The sequence below is a fragment of the Pristiophorus japonicus genome, chromosome 20 (assembly GCF_044704955.1).
Source record: "Pristiophorus japonicus isolate sPriJap1 chromosome 20, sPriJap1.hap1, whole genome shotgun sequence".
Lineage (NCBI taxonomy): Eukaryota > Metazoa > Chordata > Chondrichthyes > Pristiophoridae > Pristiophorus > Pristiophorus japonicus.
This window is the reverse complement of record NC_091996.1, coordinates 89,100,336-89,118,956: the sequence shown is the minus strand read 5'-3', so window position 1 is coordinate 89,118,956 and position 18,621 is coordinate 89,100,336. Positions and strand designations below refer to the sequence as shown.

Here is an 18,621-nt window from a genome sequence, read left to right as displayed (position 1 = left end):
CGGTCAACCATTACTGATACTAGCTTGCATATTCCAGATTCATTTAATTAACCGAATTTATATTCCCCAGCTGCCGTGGTGGGATTTGAATTCGTGTCTCTGGATCATTAGTCCAGCGTCTGGATTACTGGTCCTGTAACATAACCACTACGCTACCGTACCCACGAAACTAAAATGGCCATGAAACTTACTGGATTGTTAATCACTAATGCCATTTAGGGAGGGAATTCTGCCACCCTTACCCGGTCTGGTCTCTGTGACTCCAGACACACAGCAATGTGGTCAACTCTTAACTGCCCGCTGAAATGGCCAAGCAAGAAAGTGGCTCTCCGCCATCTTTTCAAGGACAATTAGGGATGGGTAATAAATGCTGGCTTTGCCCACATCCTGAGCATGAATTTTTTAATCAAAAATCTAATTGAATAGCGAGACAGGCTCGAGGGGCTGAATGGCCTCCTCCTGTTCCTGTGTAACAGGCTCGAGGGGCTGAATGGGCCTCCTCCTGTTCCTGTGTAACAGGCTCGAGGGGCTAAATGGCCTCCTCCTGTTCCTGTGTTTAAATGGGTGGGATTTGAGCTTGCGTTCCCTGGACTACTAATGCAGTAATATATCATCATCATAGGCAGTCCCTCGGAATCGAGGAAGACTTGCTTCCACTCCTAAACTGAGTTCTTGGGTGACTGAACAGTCCAATACGAGAACCACAGTCCCTGTCACAGGTGGGACAGACAGTGGTTGAGGGAAAGGGTGGGTTGGATTGGTTTGCCGCACGCTCCTTCCGCTGCCTGCGCTTGTTTTCTGCATGCTCTCGGCGACGAGACTCGAGGTGCTCAGCGCCCTCCCGGATGCACTTCCTCCACTTAGGACGGACCGGTCTTTGGGCCAGGGACTCCCAGGTGTCGGTGGGGATGTTGCACTTTATCAGGGAGGCTTTGAAGGTGTCCCTGTAACGTTTCCTCTGCCCACCTTTGGCTCGCTTGCCGTGAAGGAGTTCCGAGTAGAGCGCTTGCTTTGGGAGTCTCGTGTCAGGCATGCGGACAATGTGGCCCGCCCAGCGGAGCTGGTCGAGTGTGGTCAGTGCTTCGATGCTGGGGATGTTGGCCTGGTCGAGGACGCTAACGTTGGTGCGTCTGTCCTCCCAGGGGATTTGCAGGATCTTGCGGAGATATTGTTGGTGATATTTCTCCAGCAACTTGAGGTGTCTTCTGTACATGGTCCATGTCTCTGAGCCATACAGGATAACCAGTATATCATTGTACCAGGTTTCATTGAAAATGTTTACCTGGGCAGTTTCAATGCCAAGTGTTGACATAAATCGCGAACACAGGAAGTGTGCACATACGCTGGATTTGTACTTTGCTTTGGTGAATTAATTTGCAGAATGCTCTCTGTCGTTTGCTGGGAATTGTGTCGCGAGCGGCTGCTTACTGAATTCCAGATTAATTTGATTCTCAAATCTCTCTCTCTCTCTCTCTCTCTCTCTCTCTCTCTCTCTCCCCTCCGCCCGCTTGCAGGAGTCCTAGCCGGTCACGACAACAGGGTCAGCTGCCTGGGTGTGACGGACGACGGAATGGCAGTAGCAACAGGATCTTGGGACAGTTTCCTAAAAATCTGGAATTAACCGTGAAGTTGAAGTGTATGCGTGTCAATTATGTTTAAAAAAAAAACCCCAGCCTTTTATTAGATTTGAAACTTCTCGCCCTCCCCTCCTCTCCCCTCCCTCCCTCTCTCTCCCTTTGAGAAGAAATGACAGGATGTGGAAAGGCGGGGGAGGGGGGGGGACGGTTTCTGCGTTAAACAGAGACCCCGAAAAATGAGGGGGAAAAATCCACTCCTGCTGACTCTCCTCACCCTGTGATTTGTTGAGGGTGAACTTTGATTTGTCTTTTTAATTAACAAAAGAAATCTCAGCGGGGGGAGTGTGGGAGGCGGCGGAAGAATGATTCCACAAGTCTCCTGTATAGTAACAAAGTATAACCAGAGGATGAAAAGACTGAAGTTAATTTTTTTTTCCCCAAGATAAACTTAAATTGCCCCAGAGGAGGCTGCAGGCTTGAATCTAAGCTTTGTCACCTGATGTTATGTTCAATTTTTTTTGCTATAGATTAGTTCAGTCGTGTTTGTGTGAGAGAGAGAGAATGTGTGTGTGTGTGTCTGTTTCTTTCACAGATTGTTACTGATGCGTCTTTTCACACACCCCCGACTCCCAAAACCCATCGCTTTACATTTTTACACTGAAGCGCTAATTGTGTCACTTGAGCGGTGATGTTTGAGCAACTCGAAGCTGGTGACGTCCAGTAAGAGCGGCTGCTTCCCGCAGGCACTGCCGACTCGTTTTCCCTTCTCCCGATCCTCGCTGATCGCGGTAACCCTGGGCACTGCCAGTCCCGAGGGTGGGTGGGGTGGGCACGTAGACGGGTTTATTTTTTTTAAAAGTTTAATTCAAAAAGTCTTTTTCGCAGCAGAGGGATCGCCCCTCCTCCCTGGGGGCGGTCATGGCGAGCGAGCGGTGCTCTCGGTCCAGAATGCTGCGTTACCGTGTGTCTCTCCTCCCTCACCCCCCCCGCCCGCCTAATGGGGTATGTTTTTTTCCCCACCCGGGCCGATCCGTCCATTGCGGCAGGGTTACCGCGCAGAGGCACTCCCCCGCTTTCAAAGCCCGCCACTCATTCCCCCCCCCCCCCCCGCCCTCGTGCCGTCTCTCGCCTTCTCATCATCTGCTCTTGCAGCCCCCGCTTTGTCAGAAATCGGTTTCACTGCGACCCCACACCCCCATGTGGGTTGCCATGTGGGGGGAGGGAGGGCGGGGGGGGGGGGGGGGGACCTGAAAGCGATTGCTCATCACGGACCGCTGGGGATTGGTCGCAGACTGCGGTGGCAGACAACAGTCGAGGTGCTCTCTCAATCAAAGGGAGGTCCGCAATTTACTGCTGAGTGAGGGGGGCGGGGGCTCCCATCAGTTGTTGCACCCTTGCTTTCCGTCCCTAAAGCTCTTATTGAGGGGGAAGGGGGGGCGGGGAGGGGGGGGGGGGAGGGGGAGAGCGAGCTCCAAACATTGCACAGGTTGACTACGCTCAAAAAAAAAAACCCCTGGCGTTTAATTGTCGAGAGTCGCGGGTGTGTCGAGAACGGGACTGGAAAGGGCCGGCCCGTTGGTCAGCGGTACCCGCGGGCGAGGCGTTGCCTTGTTGAAGGGGACACCAGTGAACCTCTGCCGTTACCCCACTTCCCCCTTTTGCTCAAATGCAACCGGCTAAGTCACGCCAGCGACCCCGCGCCCTACCCTCACTGTAACCTGTCGTCTCCTCCACAGTCTTGTCTCCGACACGCGTGATGCACTTTCCTCTCCACAGCAGCATGTTGACACTTTTTGTTTTGTATATCACCTCGCGCTTGACAAAGTACTTTTTTTTTTTTGTTGCAATTAACGGCTCCTGGAGGGGACCGCCCGTGATGAGCTGTACCGTAGACTCGGAACTAACCCGGCGGTGTTGTGCTGACAGTGGTCTGGACTCCGCCGAGTGCCCGGGGTGGGTGGGGAGGGCGGTGGGAATGGGAATCGCCGGTGGTTTGGGCCTCGAGTGGCTCAGAGCTCGCGGCGAGACTCTGGCTGTGTCTGTCTTTGTTGTTGTGCGACGGAGGAGCTCACTCCAACATCGCTCTCTTTCCCCCCCCCCCCCCCCCCCCCGGGTCTCTCGGGAATCTCGGTTCTGGCCCCCAGCACTTGAGGCTACCGGTCGCTGGGGGAGGGCGCGCTGTGTCTGCGCCGAACCGCACCGTATCACCAGAGGGCAGAATGGCCGTCTCAAATACCCTCCCCTTTTCCTCCTTCCGTCCACCCCAATTACCCTCTTTGCCAAAATCGCCAGACGACTATCTCACTTCCTTATAATCCGCGCGGGGGTTCAGGATGTTGGCTGTTGGCAAGAGCGATGGTAGTCGGTTTCCCCACCCCCTCCCGCAGAGGCACCTCGTGTTTGAGAACTGGCGGAAGAGTGGCAATGCCGCGCAACCTGCCGGCTAGTGTGACCAGTCCTTGGTTCGTGCACCGTCCCTCTTTAACGGGTTGTAAGCGAGGGAGGAAATGTTTTAGAGCAGAATTAGTAAATGTGCACCGTGTACGTGGCAAACCTTGTTCCCGCACCCACCCCCTACCAGATCACGGCAAGGTTTACCTATGCCTTTGTTGTGAGCCCTCCCCCCCCCCCCCAGCTCCACCCGCGCGTGCTACATTGGTGCACCCCCACCCCCCCGCACCGCAGTAATTGTGAACTGTGACCCCTGTAGTGGTGCCTGAAGAGAGGGAGGCCCATTTCACGATCATTGTAAACTGTGCTCACTACAGTAGTGTAGGAGAGGAGAGAGAGCGAGGCCCATTTCACGATCATTGTAAACTGCTCACTACAGTAGTGTAGGAGAGGAGAGAGAGCGAGGCCCATTTCACGATCATTGTAAACTGCTCACTACAGTAGTGCACGAGGAGAAAGAGAGACCCATTTCACGAGCATTGTAAACTGCTCACTATAGTAGTGTAGGAGAGGAGAGAGAGCGAGGCCCATTTCACGATCATTGTAAACTGTGCTCACTACAGTAGTGTAGGAGAGGAGAGAGAGCGAGGCCCATTTCACGATCATTGTAAACTGCTCACTACAGTAGTGCACGAGGAGAAAGAGAGACCCATTTCACGAGCATTGTAAACTGCTCACTACAGTAGTGAAGGAAGAGAGAGGGAGGCCCATTTCATGAGCTTTGTAAACTGCTCACTACAGTAGTGCACAAGGAGAAAGAGAGGCCCATTTCACGAGGATTGTAAACTGTGCTCACTACAGTAGTGTAGGAGGAAAGGGATTGTGGTTTACAAAGAGCAGCTAAAATTCTCTTTTAACTTGAATAGCAGGGTCAACCTTTAGGGTAGATGTGACACTGAGTTAAGAATCTTAAAACCTCGTTCCAAAACTTGTATATCAACAGGCATTAAAGGAGTATTGAAGTAAAATAGAGGGTTAGTGTATTTTATTCTATAAGTTTTCTTTTGCACGTCTCCTGGGATAATCAGGAATCCGCTTTTGTGTCTGTATTCCTCGGGGCCCTCCCGCGCTTTGTGCGCTGGTGGTCTGCCCCTCTGTCGTCCCCGGGTTTACTTCATGCGGCAGTGCCGAAGGGTTGCGGGGTTCGACCGCACTTGGGGCGGGGCCGGGCCGGGCGGGGTGGGGGGGGGGTGAGCCCCCCACACACACACACACACACACACACACACACACACCGCATGGTGTCATCCTCCTAAACTCGCATCGCTGACGCCTCCTGGTGGCAGACCCGGTACTACACCAGTGTGTTGTCCAGCTCCTGCCCCGGACGGGGGTGTTGGGGGGTGTCTGCCAGGGCACAGCCGGGTTGCGGGGCGACTTTACGCGACGATGATCTCCTCCCCGGGGTGGGGCAGGGTCGGTGGCCCGTGGTTAAAAGCAGTTGCCCCCATCGCAGCTCGCCCGGGCCTCCGGCCAAACCGTCGTCGCTCAGTCTCCCGCTGGGGAAAGCCAGCCCTTTGCCGTTTCTCCCGCCAAAGCCACGGCGGAGAGATCGGGACCATCCCTGCGGAAATTCCACCCCTCCCCCCTCCGTATTCTTTTGAGTTGATCTCTGTCGGGAAGCCCTGAGAGGCAGCGGCAATTGTATCGAACCTTGGTTAGACCACACTCGGAGCACTGCGTACAGTTCTGGTCACCATATTATAAACAGGATACAGAGGCACTGGAGAGGGTGCAGAGAGGATTTACAAGGATGATACCAGAAATGCGAGGGTATACATATCAGGAAAGGATGAACAGGCTGGGTCTCTTTTCTCTCGACAAAAGAAGGCTGAGGGGTGACCTAATAGAGGTCTTTAAAATTATGAAAGGTTTTGATGGAGTGGATACAGGGAGAATGTTTCCACTTGTGGGGAAGAGCATAACTAGAGGCCATCAATATAAGATCGTCACCCAGAAATCCAATGGGGAATTCAGGAGAAACTTCTTTACCCAGAGAGCGGTGAGAATGTGGAACTCGCTGCCACAGGGAGGGGTTGAGGTGAATAGTATCGATGCATTTAAGGGGGAGGCTGGACAAGCGCATGGGGGAGAAGGGAATAGAGGGTTATGCCGATAGATTTAGATGAGGAAAGACAGGAGGAGGCTCGAGTGGAGCATAAACACCGGTTGGTTGGGTCGATGGCCTGTTTCTGGCTTGTTAATGCTATGTAATTATCCTCGTTTCCCTTGGCTTAGGGAGGGAGTAATTAGCCGGGGATCCTGGCCACATTAGTCACCCTCCCTGCTTGCTGGGAGGAGCAGGTGTCGGGACAGCGGGCGAGCAGAGAGTGTGGCTCCGCAGTCACACAGCGGGCCAGCGCACGCAGTCTGTGGTCCCTCGTGACAGATTGGCACTTCGGTGAGCGTCCAGAGGGTTGCCACTGCTTGTGTGACCAACCTGCTCGCCGCGATTTACCGTCATTTCGTTTTTAAACCCACTTCCAATTTTTCTTTTTTTTTTTAAATTAAAAAAAAAAACAAGCTGTTGACGGGTTTGTCAAACCATTTTAACTGTGACTTTGTCACTTTCCCGACCCTTCCCTTTCCCTGTTGAGAGAGAGAGAGAGAGAGAGAGAGCGCAAGTCAATGTTTCGAATGTTGAACCCTTGCCCAGAACAGGGGCATTGGGGGGTGGGGGCGGGGGAAGAGAGAGAGAGAGAGGGGGAGCGAGATATGGGGGGGCGGGGGAGAGCGAGAGAAACGGGGCGATGGAAGTTTCCGTTCCCAAAACCGGCAACTTGTTCTCTCGACAGACATGGCCTGACCTGCCGAGTGACTCCATCATTTTCTGATAAATACCGTTTCTGTCCCTCCCTTTACCTGTTCATTCTCCCCCACCACCCCACATTTTATCGTCCTATCGAATGACCTATGACCTCCCAGTTTCCAGCTCTGACCGTTCTGCTCCCAAAGCAACAACTTTCATTTATATAGTGCCTTTCACGTCTTAAAACACCCAAGGTGCTTCACGGGAGTGTCAAACAATTTTTTTTTTAAAACACACGTGCTGTCAGATCTAGGAATCGGGGTCAGCTATTCAGCCCGTCGAACCTGCTCATCTGTGTCTCAACTCCATCTTTACCCATCTTTGCCCCATATCCCTCGATACCCTTCCCCGACAAACATCTGGAGATCTCGGTCTTAAAAATATCAATTCAACCCCCCCCCGGCCCCCGGCATCATACTGTGCATTCCCAGTATTTGGAGTTTTTAAAAAAAACAAGAATCTTATTCCCAGTCCTCATTCTGTATTCAGCATCTGATCAGAGACACCTTAGAGCTCAGTTGCCATGGTTAAACCACTAGATCTTTAATGCATCTGCTGTCTTATTAAACAAAACAGTTTGTTCCTGTGTTGTGTCAGGAGAATTTGCTAATTATTCACCAGACTCTCTCCTTCCTTACCCATCCCCCCCCGCTACAAATGTGACCTGGCCCAGAAGACGTGACCCCCATGAGCAGATTGGTTTGGAAATACTCTTATCTGCAGCCTCCCAATCTGTCTCTGTCTCTCTCTCTTTCTCTCTGTCTGTCTCTCTCTGTCTCTCTCTCTCTCTCTCTGTGTCTCTGTCTCTCTCTGTGTCTCTGTCTCTGCCTCTCTCTCTGTTTCTGTCCCTGTCTCTGTCTCTGTCTCTCTCTCTCTCGGCGGCTGTCTCTCGGTGGCCAGCTCTCTCTGTCCCTCTCTGCCCCTCTCTCTCTGTCCCTCTCTCTGTCCCTCTCTGCCTGTCTCTCTCTGCCTCTCTCTCTGTCTCTCTCTCTGTCTGTCTCTCTCTGCCTCTCTCTCGATGGCCAACCCTCTGCCTCCCTCTCGATGGCCAACCCTCTCTCTCTCTCTCGGTGGCCAGCTCTCTCTCTCTCTCTCTCTCTCTCTGTGTGTGTGTCTCTCTCTCTCTCTCTCTCTCTCTCGGTGGCCAGCTCTCTCTCTCTCTCTCTCTGTCTGTGTGTGTGTGTGTCTCTCTCTCTCTCTCTCTCTCGGTGGCCAGCTCTCTCTGCCTGGTCATGGGGTGGGTGTGTAGCATGTTTCCAGCTCCCCGCTGTTGCGAGCCAGGGGCTGTATATATCCAGCGACGGCCATCTCCACGGGGTCAGCGGGTCGGGGGGGGGGGGGGGTGGTGATGGCCCCATTGCCCCCCGCCCCACCTTCGAGGCCCTCTCAGCCCAGCCCATTAGCAGAGTCAGTCAGTCTCTTTGGCAGAGACTTGAGTCCGTGTGCTGTAGCCGGCGGGGTGGGGGGGATCGTGTGTTTCCAGATTTAAAAATATCCCGTGCGAGTGGGAATATTTGTCACGGGTATAATGCCTAGAATGAGCTGTTGACATCGATGTAGGTAAAATGCATCGGTCGACCTGCGTTGGCAACAGATTTTGACACCGGTGCCCAGTTAGTATACTTATGATAGTATGGGCGACGCTAACCAGGACAGTGAGAACACCCCCCAGCTCCCCTCCCTATAAGGTCCATCTCAACTCGAGCCCCCGAAACCAATTGAGCAGAGAGGGAGCGGTGGGGCTGGGGTTCTCGATTCACTGTCCCAACGATAGATAGTACCCCTTGACGATGGCGCCATTGCACTGTAATGTGGGACCAGATTATGTGCTCGAGCCCTGGGGGTGAGTCTTTGAGGGTAGGGGTAGGGGGGGTTCAAATTCCCAGGGACTCCCATACCTTAACGGAATTGTGTGTGTGTGTGGATGCACCTTCACCACACGGGACTGCGGCTCACCACCACCTTCTCACGGGGCAATTAGGGACGGGCAATAAAGGCCAGCCTTGCCCAGCGAGGCCCACATTGCCACATTTAATTTTGGCGGGGGGGGGGGGGGGAGGCTTTTTTTTTTTTTTTGCACAGTGTTCTCCAAGCCCATAAACGCAGAGCTTAGCACCGGCTTGTAGTTCGAATACCGTAAACGGGGCCCTGTACGTTTCCCCTGCCCGCTCGCCCGCTCCCAAGGGTCAAGGGTTAACGACGTCTGTTTCATCGGATCTGGTCTTGACCGCCACGGCCCCTCTGAGCCGAGACCCGCTCACATCTTTAAAAGGAAGGGGAGAGAAGGTTTTTAAAACAAAAAAAAATACAAAAAAGCCTGCTATTGTATGTCGCTCACTTTTACTTTGTATATATTATATATATTAAAAAAAACTGTACGCAGTGTAGTTGCTACGCTGCAAAAAAAGCAAGTGTTAGTGTTGTGTTGAAGGATAACGAAAACATTTTTAAAAACAAGATTATGTTTCTAGAGACTATTTATCTGTACCTGATTTGAATTTGTTTTATGTTTAGTGGATTTGCATTGTATGTTAAAAGAAAAATTATTAACAAAAAAAATAAATAAGTAGATGTTCTGAATTTTCACGATTTTGGGGGAGGGGGGGAGGGGGTCTCGAAACCGTTCTCAGTCCTGACGGGCTGGTTTTAACACATAATAATTAAAACGATGATTCTTTTTGATCCTAAGCATTCCATCTTTATCCATTTTTCTTGCATTGAAAGGGTTTTTTTGGGGGTTTTTTTTTCTCTCTTTGGGTCACCTAGCTTCTTTCAGATGCCGGTGATGTTTCAGTATATATATAAATAAATATATATAATTTTGGGGGGGGGGTTCTTGCACCATTTCAACAATACTGAAACGGGGAAAAAGTTTGAATTTTTCACTCTTAGTCTTTGATTCGAATAAAGCAACGTTCTGTGTTCTGTACTTTCTGTGACTGGTTTCTCTATCGTCGGTTGGTTTGCTTTTTTAGGGGGGGTTGCCACCCCTTCTCTGCCTCCCTCCTTACACCAGAGACTTGAGCGCACAAATCTAGGCGGCGCTCCCAGTGCAGTACTGAGGGAGCGCCGCACTGTCTGGGAGGTACTGAGGGAGCGCCGCACTGTCTGGGGGGTACTGAGGGAGCGCCGCACTGTCTGGAGGGTACTGAGAGAGCGCCGCACTGTCTGGGGGGTACTGAGGGAGCGCCGCACTGTCTGGGGGGTACTGAGGGAGCCCCGCACTGTCGGAGGGGCAGTACTGAGGGAGCGCCGCACTGTCGGAGGGGCAGTACTGAGGGAGCACCGCACTGTCGGAGGGGCAGTACTGAGGGAGCACCGCACTGTTGGAGGGGCAGTACTGAGGGAGCACTGCACTGTCGGAGGGGCAGTACTGAGGGAGCGCCGCACTGTCGGAGGGGCAGTACTGAGGGAGCACCGCACTGTCGGAGGGGCAGTACTGAGGGAGCACCGCACTGTTGGAGGGGCAGTACTGAGGGAGCACTGCACTGTCGGAGGTGCCGTCTTTCGGATGAGACGTTAAACTGCGCTCTCACGTGGACAAAAAAATCCTATGGCACTTTTTCAATAAAGAGCAGGAGAGTTCTCCCCAGTGTCCTGAGGCCAATATTTATTTCTCAATCAACATAACAAAAACAGATGATCTGGGTCATTATCACATTGCTGTGTGTGGGAGCTTGCTGTGCGCAAATTGGCTGCTGCATTTCCCACATTACAACAGTGACTACGCTCCAAAAATATTTCATTGGCTGGAAGGCGCTTTGAGACGTCCGTTGGTTGTGAAAGATGCTGTATAAATGCAAGTCTTGTACCCCTCTGGAAAAGATTACAGTGGCGCTCGTATTACAACACGCCCCCCCTGCTGTGCTTAATAGAATGTTACTTGTAATATGTAAATGGCGCAGAGCGAGAGAAAACGGGCTGGCACATTGCATAGCACTCCATGCCGAAATAGTATTTGTTCCCATAAACGAATCCAAAAACAAGCCCAAACGTGAACACTGGCCAATTGCATAAACCCACTTAATTGACATTCTTGTGGCTCAGTGATCGCAGCCTTGCATCAGAAGGTCGTGAGTTCAAGCCCCACTATAAGATGAGCCCATACTCCAGGCTGACACTTTCAGTGCCAATACTGAGGGAGTGCTGCACTGTCCCAGGTCCTTTGCATGATGGAGTAGAGAGGGTATTCCAAAGCCTGGATGGCTGAAGGATTGGCGACCAATGGTGAGGTGAAGGACATTGGGATGGTTGTAGGGCTGGAGGAGGTTGGAGATTGGGAGGGGCGAGGCCATGGAGGGAATCGAACATGAGGTTTACTCGGTTGATTCCGGAGATGAAGGTGTTGACTTATGAGGAAAGGTTGGGCCTCTACACATCGGAGTTTAGAAGAATGAGAGGTGATCTTATTGAAACATAAGACAATGAGGGAGCTCGACAAGGTGGATGCAGAGAGGATGTTTCCCCTCATGGGAGAATCTAGAACTAGGGGGCATAGTCTCAGAATAATCCATTTAAAACTGAGATGAGGAGGAATTTCTTCTCAGAGGGTTGTAAATCTGTGGAATTCTCTGCCCCAGAGAGCTGTGGAGGCTGGGACATTGAATGTATTTAAGGTGGAGATAGACAGATTATTGAACAATAAGGGAGTGAAGGGTTATGGGGAGCGGGCGGGGAAGTGGAGCTGAGCCCATGAGCGGATCAGCCACGATCTTATTGAATGGCGGAGCAGGCTCGAGGGGCCGAATGGCCGGACTCCTGCTCCTATTTCTTGTGTCGGATGAGAATTTTTAAATCGACGTTTTGGTGGACCAGAAGCCAATGTAGGTCGGCGAGCTCGGGTGATGGGTCGAGGGGGACTTGATGCGAGCTAGGACAGAAGTAGCAGTGAAGCTTCGGGTGAGGTTATGTTGACTGGCCAGAAGGGCATCGCAACAGTCAAATCTGGAGCTGGCAAGGGCGCGGAGGGCCGTTTCAGTGGCAGATGGGCTGAGGGAGGTGGAAGTCTTGGGGCTAGACTTTCCCTGAAGCCCCTCACTGCCTGATTGCCGCCCAGAAACACCACTGAAGTTCCGCAACTAACACCGGTGAAAATTTCCATAATAAAGGTGAGAAATACCGCCTGGCGAGAAAATGGATCTTGCACCAAGATTCTCGGCGGTTAAAGGTGAAACGGTGGTTCCTACCGGAATAGACGGTAAGTGCTTAAAATTTAGTCCGAGGCTGATGTTGGGCCTAGGGAGGGGGGCGGGGAAACTCCAAAAAACAATTTCACTTAAAACAAAAAATAAAAAGTTGTAAAAACATTCTCAAGACACTTTTTAACATAGTCTTATTAAAATTTTAGAATTTTAAAAATGATTATAAAAAAAAACCTTTTAACTTGCCGTTCTTTGCAGGGTACTCAGCGGCCGCCCTGTTTCAGGAAGCTTTTCCTGGGCGGTTCCCTCGGCGCTGTGTACGGGCCCTCCGCTGAGGCCAAACATTGATCCTGACGGTTTCCTCGGCCCGTGCCCGCGGGCGGGTTTGCTCCCCGGTCTTTGCAAAATGTGGGCGGAACTCTTTAAACAAAAATTAAGAGAGGAAACTTTCGCCGGGTGGTTTTTCCGCAAACAACAGCTGTACCGCCGAAAATGAAGGAAAATCGAGCCCTTGGTAATAGAAGCATAGAAAATAGGTGCAGGAGTAGGCCATTCGGCCCTTCGAGCCTGCACCACCATTCAATATGATCATGGCTGATCATGCAACTTCAGTACCCTATTCCTGCTTTCTCTCCATACCCCTTGATCCCTTTAGCCGTAAGGGCCACATCTAATTTCCTTTTGAATATATCTAACGAACTGGCCTCAACTCTTTAAGGTAAAGAATTCCACAGGTTTACAACTCTCTGAGTGAAGAAGTTTCTCCTCATCTCGGTCCTAAATGGCTTACCCCTTACCCTTAGACTGTGACCCCTGGTTCTGGGCTTCCCCAACATCGGGAACATTCTTCCTGCATCTAACCTGTCCAGTCCCGTCAGAATTTTATATGTTTCTATGAGATCCCCTCTCATTCTTCTAAACTCCAGTGAATACAAGCCTAGTCGATCCAGTCTCTCCTCATATGTCAGTCCAGCCATCCCGGGAATCATTTCTAGTGAACCTTCGCTGCACTTCCTCAATAGCAAGAACGTCCTTCCTCAGATTAGGAGACCAAAACTGCACACAATGATGGAGAGGATGTCGGAATAGACGGGTAAGGCTTCAGTGAAACGTTTTGGGATGCTTCGGACGTCAAAGTCCCCTCCCCCCACCCCCCCACCAAAGTCAGTGTTCTCGCTCAGGCCAGCATCGAAGCACTGACCACACTCGACCAGCTCCGTTGGGTGGGCCACATTGTCTGCATGCCCCGACACAAGACTCCCAAAGCAAGCGCTCTACTCTGAACTCCTAGGTGAGCAGAGGAAACGTTACAAGGACCACCCTCAAAGCCTCCTTTGATAGAAAATGCAGCATCCCCACCGACACCTGGGAGTCCCCGGGCCAAAGACCAGTCCGCCCTAAGTGGAGGAAGTGCATCCGGGAGGGCGCTGAGCACCTCGAGTCTCGTCGCCGAGAGCGCGCAGAAAGCAAGCGCAGGCAGCGGAAGGAGCGTGCGGCAAACCGGTCCCACCCTCCCTTTCCCTCAACCACTGTCTGTCCCACCTGTGACAGAGACTGTAATTCCCCTATTGGACTGTTCAGTCACCTGAGAACTCACTTTTCGAGTGGAAGCAAGTCTTCCTCGATTCCGAGGGACTGCCTGTGATGATGACGACATTAAAGGTGCAATATAAATGTCCGCTGTCTTATCCAAAGGACCATCGTCGTCAGTGCAACACTCCCTCGGTAGCACTGGGAGCATCAGCCTGGGTTAAGTCTGTGAAGTGGGATTTGAACCCACAACCTTCTTGACTCAAAGCCACTGATCCACAGCTGACACTTTTAAAATGAGGGTCTTGTGTGAAATTTGGGAGGACCAGTCGGCCATTCGGCCCCTCGAGCCTGCTCCACCATTCAGTAAGACCATGGCTGATCTTTGACCTCAACTCCACTTGCCTGCGCTGTCCCTTGATTCCCTTAATATCCAAGAATCTATCGATCTCAGCCTTGAATACACTCAGTGACTGGGCCTCCACAGCCCTCTGGGGCAGAGAATTCCAAAGATTCACCAGACTGAGTGGAAAAAATGTCTCCTCATCTCAGTCCTGAATTGGATTGTTCCGTCACCTAAGAACTCATTTTTAGAGTGGAAGTAAGTCTTCCTCGATTTCGAGGGACGGCCTGTGATGATGAAATGGCCGACCCCTTATTCTGAGACTGTGACCCCTGGTTCCAGACCCCCCCAGCCTGTGGGATACATCCTCCCTGTTGAGCCCTGTAAGAATGTTTTAATGTTTCAACGAGATCTCCTCTCATTCTTCTAAACTCTAAAGAATGCAGGCCTAGTCTACTCAATCTCTCCTCATAGGACAATTCCCCCCCCCCCCATCCCAGGAATCAATCCGGTGAACCTTCGTTGCACTCAATGGCAAGTATATCCTTACATATATACGACCAACCAAATCTAAGAAGTGCTTTGAACTGAGCCGTGGCCAGTGAGTAGCAGCCGCGGTTGAGTGGGGATACCGGGACTCTCCACCAGAGGGCGGATTCTACACAGCACAAAGTTAATTCGTTGCAAATGTGCAAAGATTTCTAGCTGCAACACTGATTAACCCGGGGTTCCCTGCTGATGCCAAGATGACCCCCCCCCCCCCCCTGCATGTTGCTCTGATCACCCAACCCAGCCACCGGCAACAGGCTAAACATTGCCTGCAAAAAAAAATAACGTCCCATTGCAATCGGTGTTTGATTTAAAGTTTCCCGATAGTTCAATTGGTTCAATTCCGGGCAGATTTAATCCCTTTTTCCTTTGCGCCTGTGGAGATGTTGGCCCCTGCGATGTAGAGTTCCCCAAGTTCCCGACGGCGGCTGTGTTGACGGGCCATTCGGCCACGTGCGGCATCACTTTCGCGGTTAGGGCTATTCCACTAGGGGGGGCGTCGCAGTCAAGGCTGTTCCCACTCCTGGCTTGACTTCCACACGCGTGCACTTAACCGCAGGGGCGGGGGGAGGGAGGGTGCTGGATAGCGACCCAGGGCCCCTCTCTCCTCTGTCTTCTTTCCCCGACCCCTCACGCCCAGCCCAGCCCAGGGCTGCTCCGCGTGGAATCTCCTACTGCAGTCTCAGTTGAGGTTGAAAGGGGTTGACTTCGCTTGGCCTTTCCCTGTCTACGCTGGACTCGCTGCTGAATCTCGGACTATTATGGGGTACGGTAGCATAATGGTTGTGGTACTGGACGAGTAATCCAGACCGTCGACTAATGACCCGGACACCCGAGTCCAAATCCCACCACGGCAGCTGGGGAATATAAAGTGAGTTCATTAAATTTAAATAAATCTGGAATAGAAAGCTCGTATCAGTAAGGGTGACCATAAAACTACCGGATTGTCGTAAAAACCCATCTGGTTCACTCATGTACTTTAGGGAAGGAAATCTGCCGTCCTTACCCGGTCTGGGCCTACATGTGACTCCAGACCCACAGCAATGTGGTTGACTCTTAACTGCCCCTCTGAAATGGCCCAGTTGTTTAGGGACGGGCCATAAATGCCAGCCTGTTAATTCCCATCCTTGTTTACAAATCCCTCCATGGCCCTCGCCCCCTCCCTATCTCTAATCTCCTCCAGCCCCACAACCCCCCGAGATGTCTGCGCTCCTCTAATTCTGCCCTCCTGAGCATCCCTGACTATAATCGCTCAACCATCGGTGGCCGTGCCTTCTGTTGCCTGGGCCCCAAGCTCTGCAACTCCCTCCCTAAACCTCTCTCCCTCTCTTTCCTCCTTCAAGACGCCCCTTAAAAGTGACCTCTTTGACCCAGCTTTTGGTCACCTGCCCTCAATATAAAAGCGAGCTATCCTCACTCCTCTGGCAATCATTCCTCGTCTGTGATCATCATAGGCAGTCCCCTGGAATCGAGGAAGACTTGCTTCCACTCTAAAAGTGAGTTCTCAGGTGACTGAACCGTCCAATACGGGAATTACAGTCTCTGTCACAGGTGGGACAGACAGTGGTTGAGGGAAAGGGAGGGTGGGACTGGTTTGCCGCACGCTCCTTCCGCTGCCTGCGCTTGGTTTCTGCGTGCTCTCGGCGACGAGACTCGAGGTGCTCAGCGCCCTCCCGGATGCACTTGCTCCACTTAGGGCGGACTGGTCTTTGGCCCAGGGACTCCCGGGTGTCAGTGGGGATGTTGCACTTTATCAGGGAGGCTTTGAGGGTGGTCCTTGTAACGTTTCCTCTGCCCACCTTTGGCTCGTTTGCCGTGAAGGAGTTCCGAGTAGAGCGCTTGCTTTGGGAGTCTCGTGTCGGGGCATGCGGATGATGTGGTCCGCCCAGCGGAGCTGGTCGAGTGTAGTCAGTGCTTCGATGCTGGGGATGTTGGCCTGGTCGAGGACGCTAACGTTGGTGCGTCTGTCCTCCCAGGGGATTTGCAGGATCTTGCGGAGACATCGTTGGTGGTATTTCTCCAGCGATTTGAGGTGTCTACTGTACATGGTCCATGTCTCTGAGCCATACAGGAGGGTGGGTATTACTACAGCCCTCTACAGATGATGAGTGGCGGCTATTCGGCCATGGAGGGCTTCCCAATTGGAGCCAATCCTGCCTTCGCCCCGCATCTGTGCCTTTCAACCTGGGTTACAGTCAGAATCTCGTCCTGCCTCCGTCCCCTTGGAGAGACTCCAGTCCAGGTTTTCCCGTTGTCATGCCAACTCCAGCTCATGTTATTTTCTTAGTTTATCCTTGGCGTTGCAACTGGAAATTGAGGGCTGTGTAAACCCAAGCTCTTCCTTAGGAGTAACTCGATCGTGCAGCTTTCCAGCCGTGGCTCAATGGGTCTCTGAGTCAGAAGGTTGTGGATTCAAGTCCCACTCCAGGGACTTGAGCACATAAATCCAGGCCAACACTCCAGTGCAGTGCTGAGGGAGCACCGCACTGTCGGAGGGGCAGTGCTGAGGGAGCACCACACTGTCGGAGGGACAGTGCTGAGGGAGTGCCGCACTGTCGGAGGGGCAGTACTGAGGGAGCGCCGCACTGTCGGAGGGGCAGTGCTGAGGGAGCGCCGCACTGTCGGAGGGGCAGTACTGAGGGAGCGCTGCACTGTCGGAGGTGCTGTCTTTTGGCTGAGGCGTTAAACCGAGGCCCCGTCTGCTCTCTCAGGTGGACGTAAAAGATCCCACGGCCACTATTTCAGAGAAGAGCAGGGGAGTTCTCCCCGGTGTCCTGGGGCCAATATTTATCCCTCAATCAACGTCACTAAAACAGATTATCCGGTCATTATCACATTGCTGTGTGTGGGAGCTTGCTGTGCGCAAATTGTCTGCCCCGTTTCCCACATTACAACAGCGACTACACTCCAAAAGTACTTCATTGGCTGTAAAGCGCTTTGGGACGTCCGGTGGTCATGAAAGGCGCTATATAAATGCAAGTCTTTCTTTTTCTATTGCATGGAAGTTATGCATAAGTTATAAAGTTTATACATCACTGGTTTGGCTTCAACTGGAGTATTGTGTCCAATTCTGGGCCCCGCACTTTAGGCAGGATGGGAAGGCCTTAGAGAGGGTGCGGAGGAGATTGACGAGGATGGTTCCAGGGATGAGGGACTTCAGTTACGGGGACAGACTGGAGAAGCTGGGGTTGTTCTCCTCGGAGCAGAGAAGGTTGAGAGGAGATTTGATCGAGGTGCTCAAAATCATGAGGGGTCTGGACAGAGTAGACCGAGAGGGAGAAACTGTTCCCATTGGTGGAAGGGTCGGGAACCAGAGGGACACAGATTGACAATAATCGGCGATGGAACCCGAGGGGGAGAGTGTTTTTACGCAGCGAGTTGTTGTGATCGGGAACGCGCTGCTTGACAGGACGGTGGGAGCAGATTCAATCGTAACTTTCAAACGGGGGGGGGGAGTTGGATAAATACTCGAAAAGGAAACATTGGCAGGGCTACAGGGGAAAGAGCAAGGGGGGAGTGGGACTGATTGGATCGTTCTTTCCCGAGACCTGGCACAGGCTCGATGAGCTGTGTGATTGGATGATTTGTTTTGGTCTTAATAGCTATCCAGAAGATGAGCCAGTAGGGAGCAGTTATCAGGTGAGGCAACACTGGTCCACTGGCTTTATTGACTCAATTAGCAGCCGCTTTCACTGGAACACCTGGGGCATTGGCAGGTTTTATTTAAAAGAGCTGGTATTTCAAGTTTGCTAGGGCCATCAATACTGCCCTCAAAGACCCATTATTCAAACGGGTATTTGACAGTAAGGTTCAAATCGAAACATCCGTCAACGTAACAATTCAAATAAAGTACCGTGGATCGACTTGTCAGACGAAAGCAATTTGCATTTAAATAGCGCCTTTAACGTGGTTAAAAACTTCCCAAGGCACTTCACAGGAGCGATAATCGAACAACCTTTGACCCCCGAGCCGTAGAAGGAGATATTCGGGACAGGTGACCAAAAGCTGGGTCGAACAGGTCGGTTTTAGGGAGGGTTTTAAAGGAGGAGAGAGAGAGAGAGAGAGAGAGAGAGACGGAGAGGTTTAGGGAAGGAGTTTCAGAGCTCGGGGGCCCCAGGCAGCTGAAGGCACGGCCACCGATGGTGGGGTGATAGAAATCGGGGGGAGGGGCGCAGAGATCTCAGAGGATTGCGGGGCTGGAGCAAGTTACAGAGTTAGGGA

At 52.1% G+C, this 18,621-nt stretch overlaps 1 protein-coding gene across 5 annotated transcripts in view; it reads left to right on the top strand.

Moving 5' to 3' along the window:
- Window positions 1-9,766, top strand: part of LOC139232664 (guanine nucleotide-binding protein G(I)/G(S)/G(T) subunit beta-2) — a 122,511-nt gene extending 112,745 nt beyond the window's left edge. For all 5 annotated transcript variants that reach the window (XM_070863129.1, XM_070863127.1, XM_070863125.1 and 2 more), the window contains one exon: window positions 1,515-9,766. In XM_070863129.1, coding sequence (XP_070719230.1) covers window positions 1,515-1,621 — 107 coding nt within the window. In that variant the 3' untranslated portion in view covers window positions 1,622-9,766. The remainder of the gene's footprint in view (window positions 1-1,514) is intronic.
- The last annotated feature ends 8,855 nt before the right edge of the window (window positions 9,767-18,621 follow it).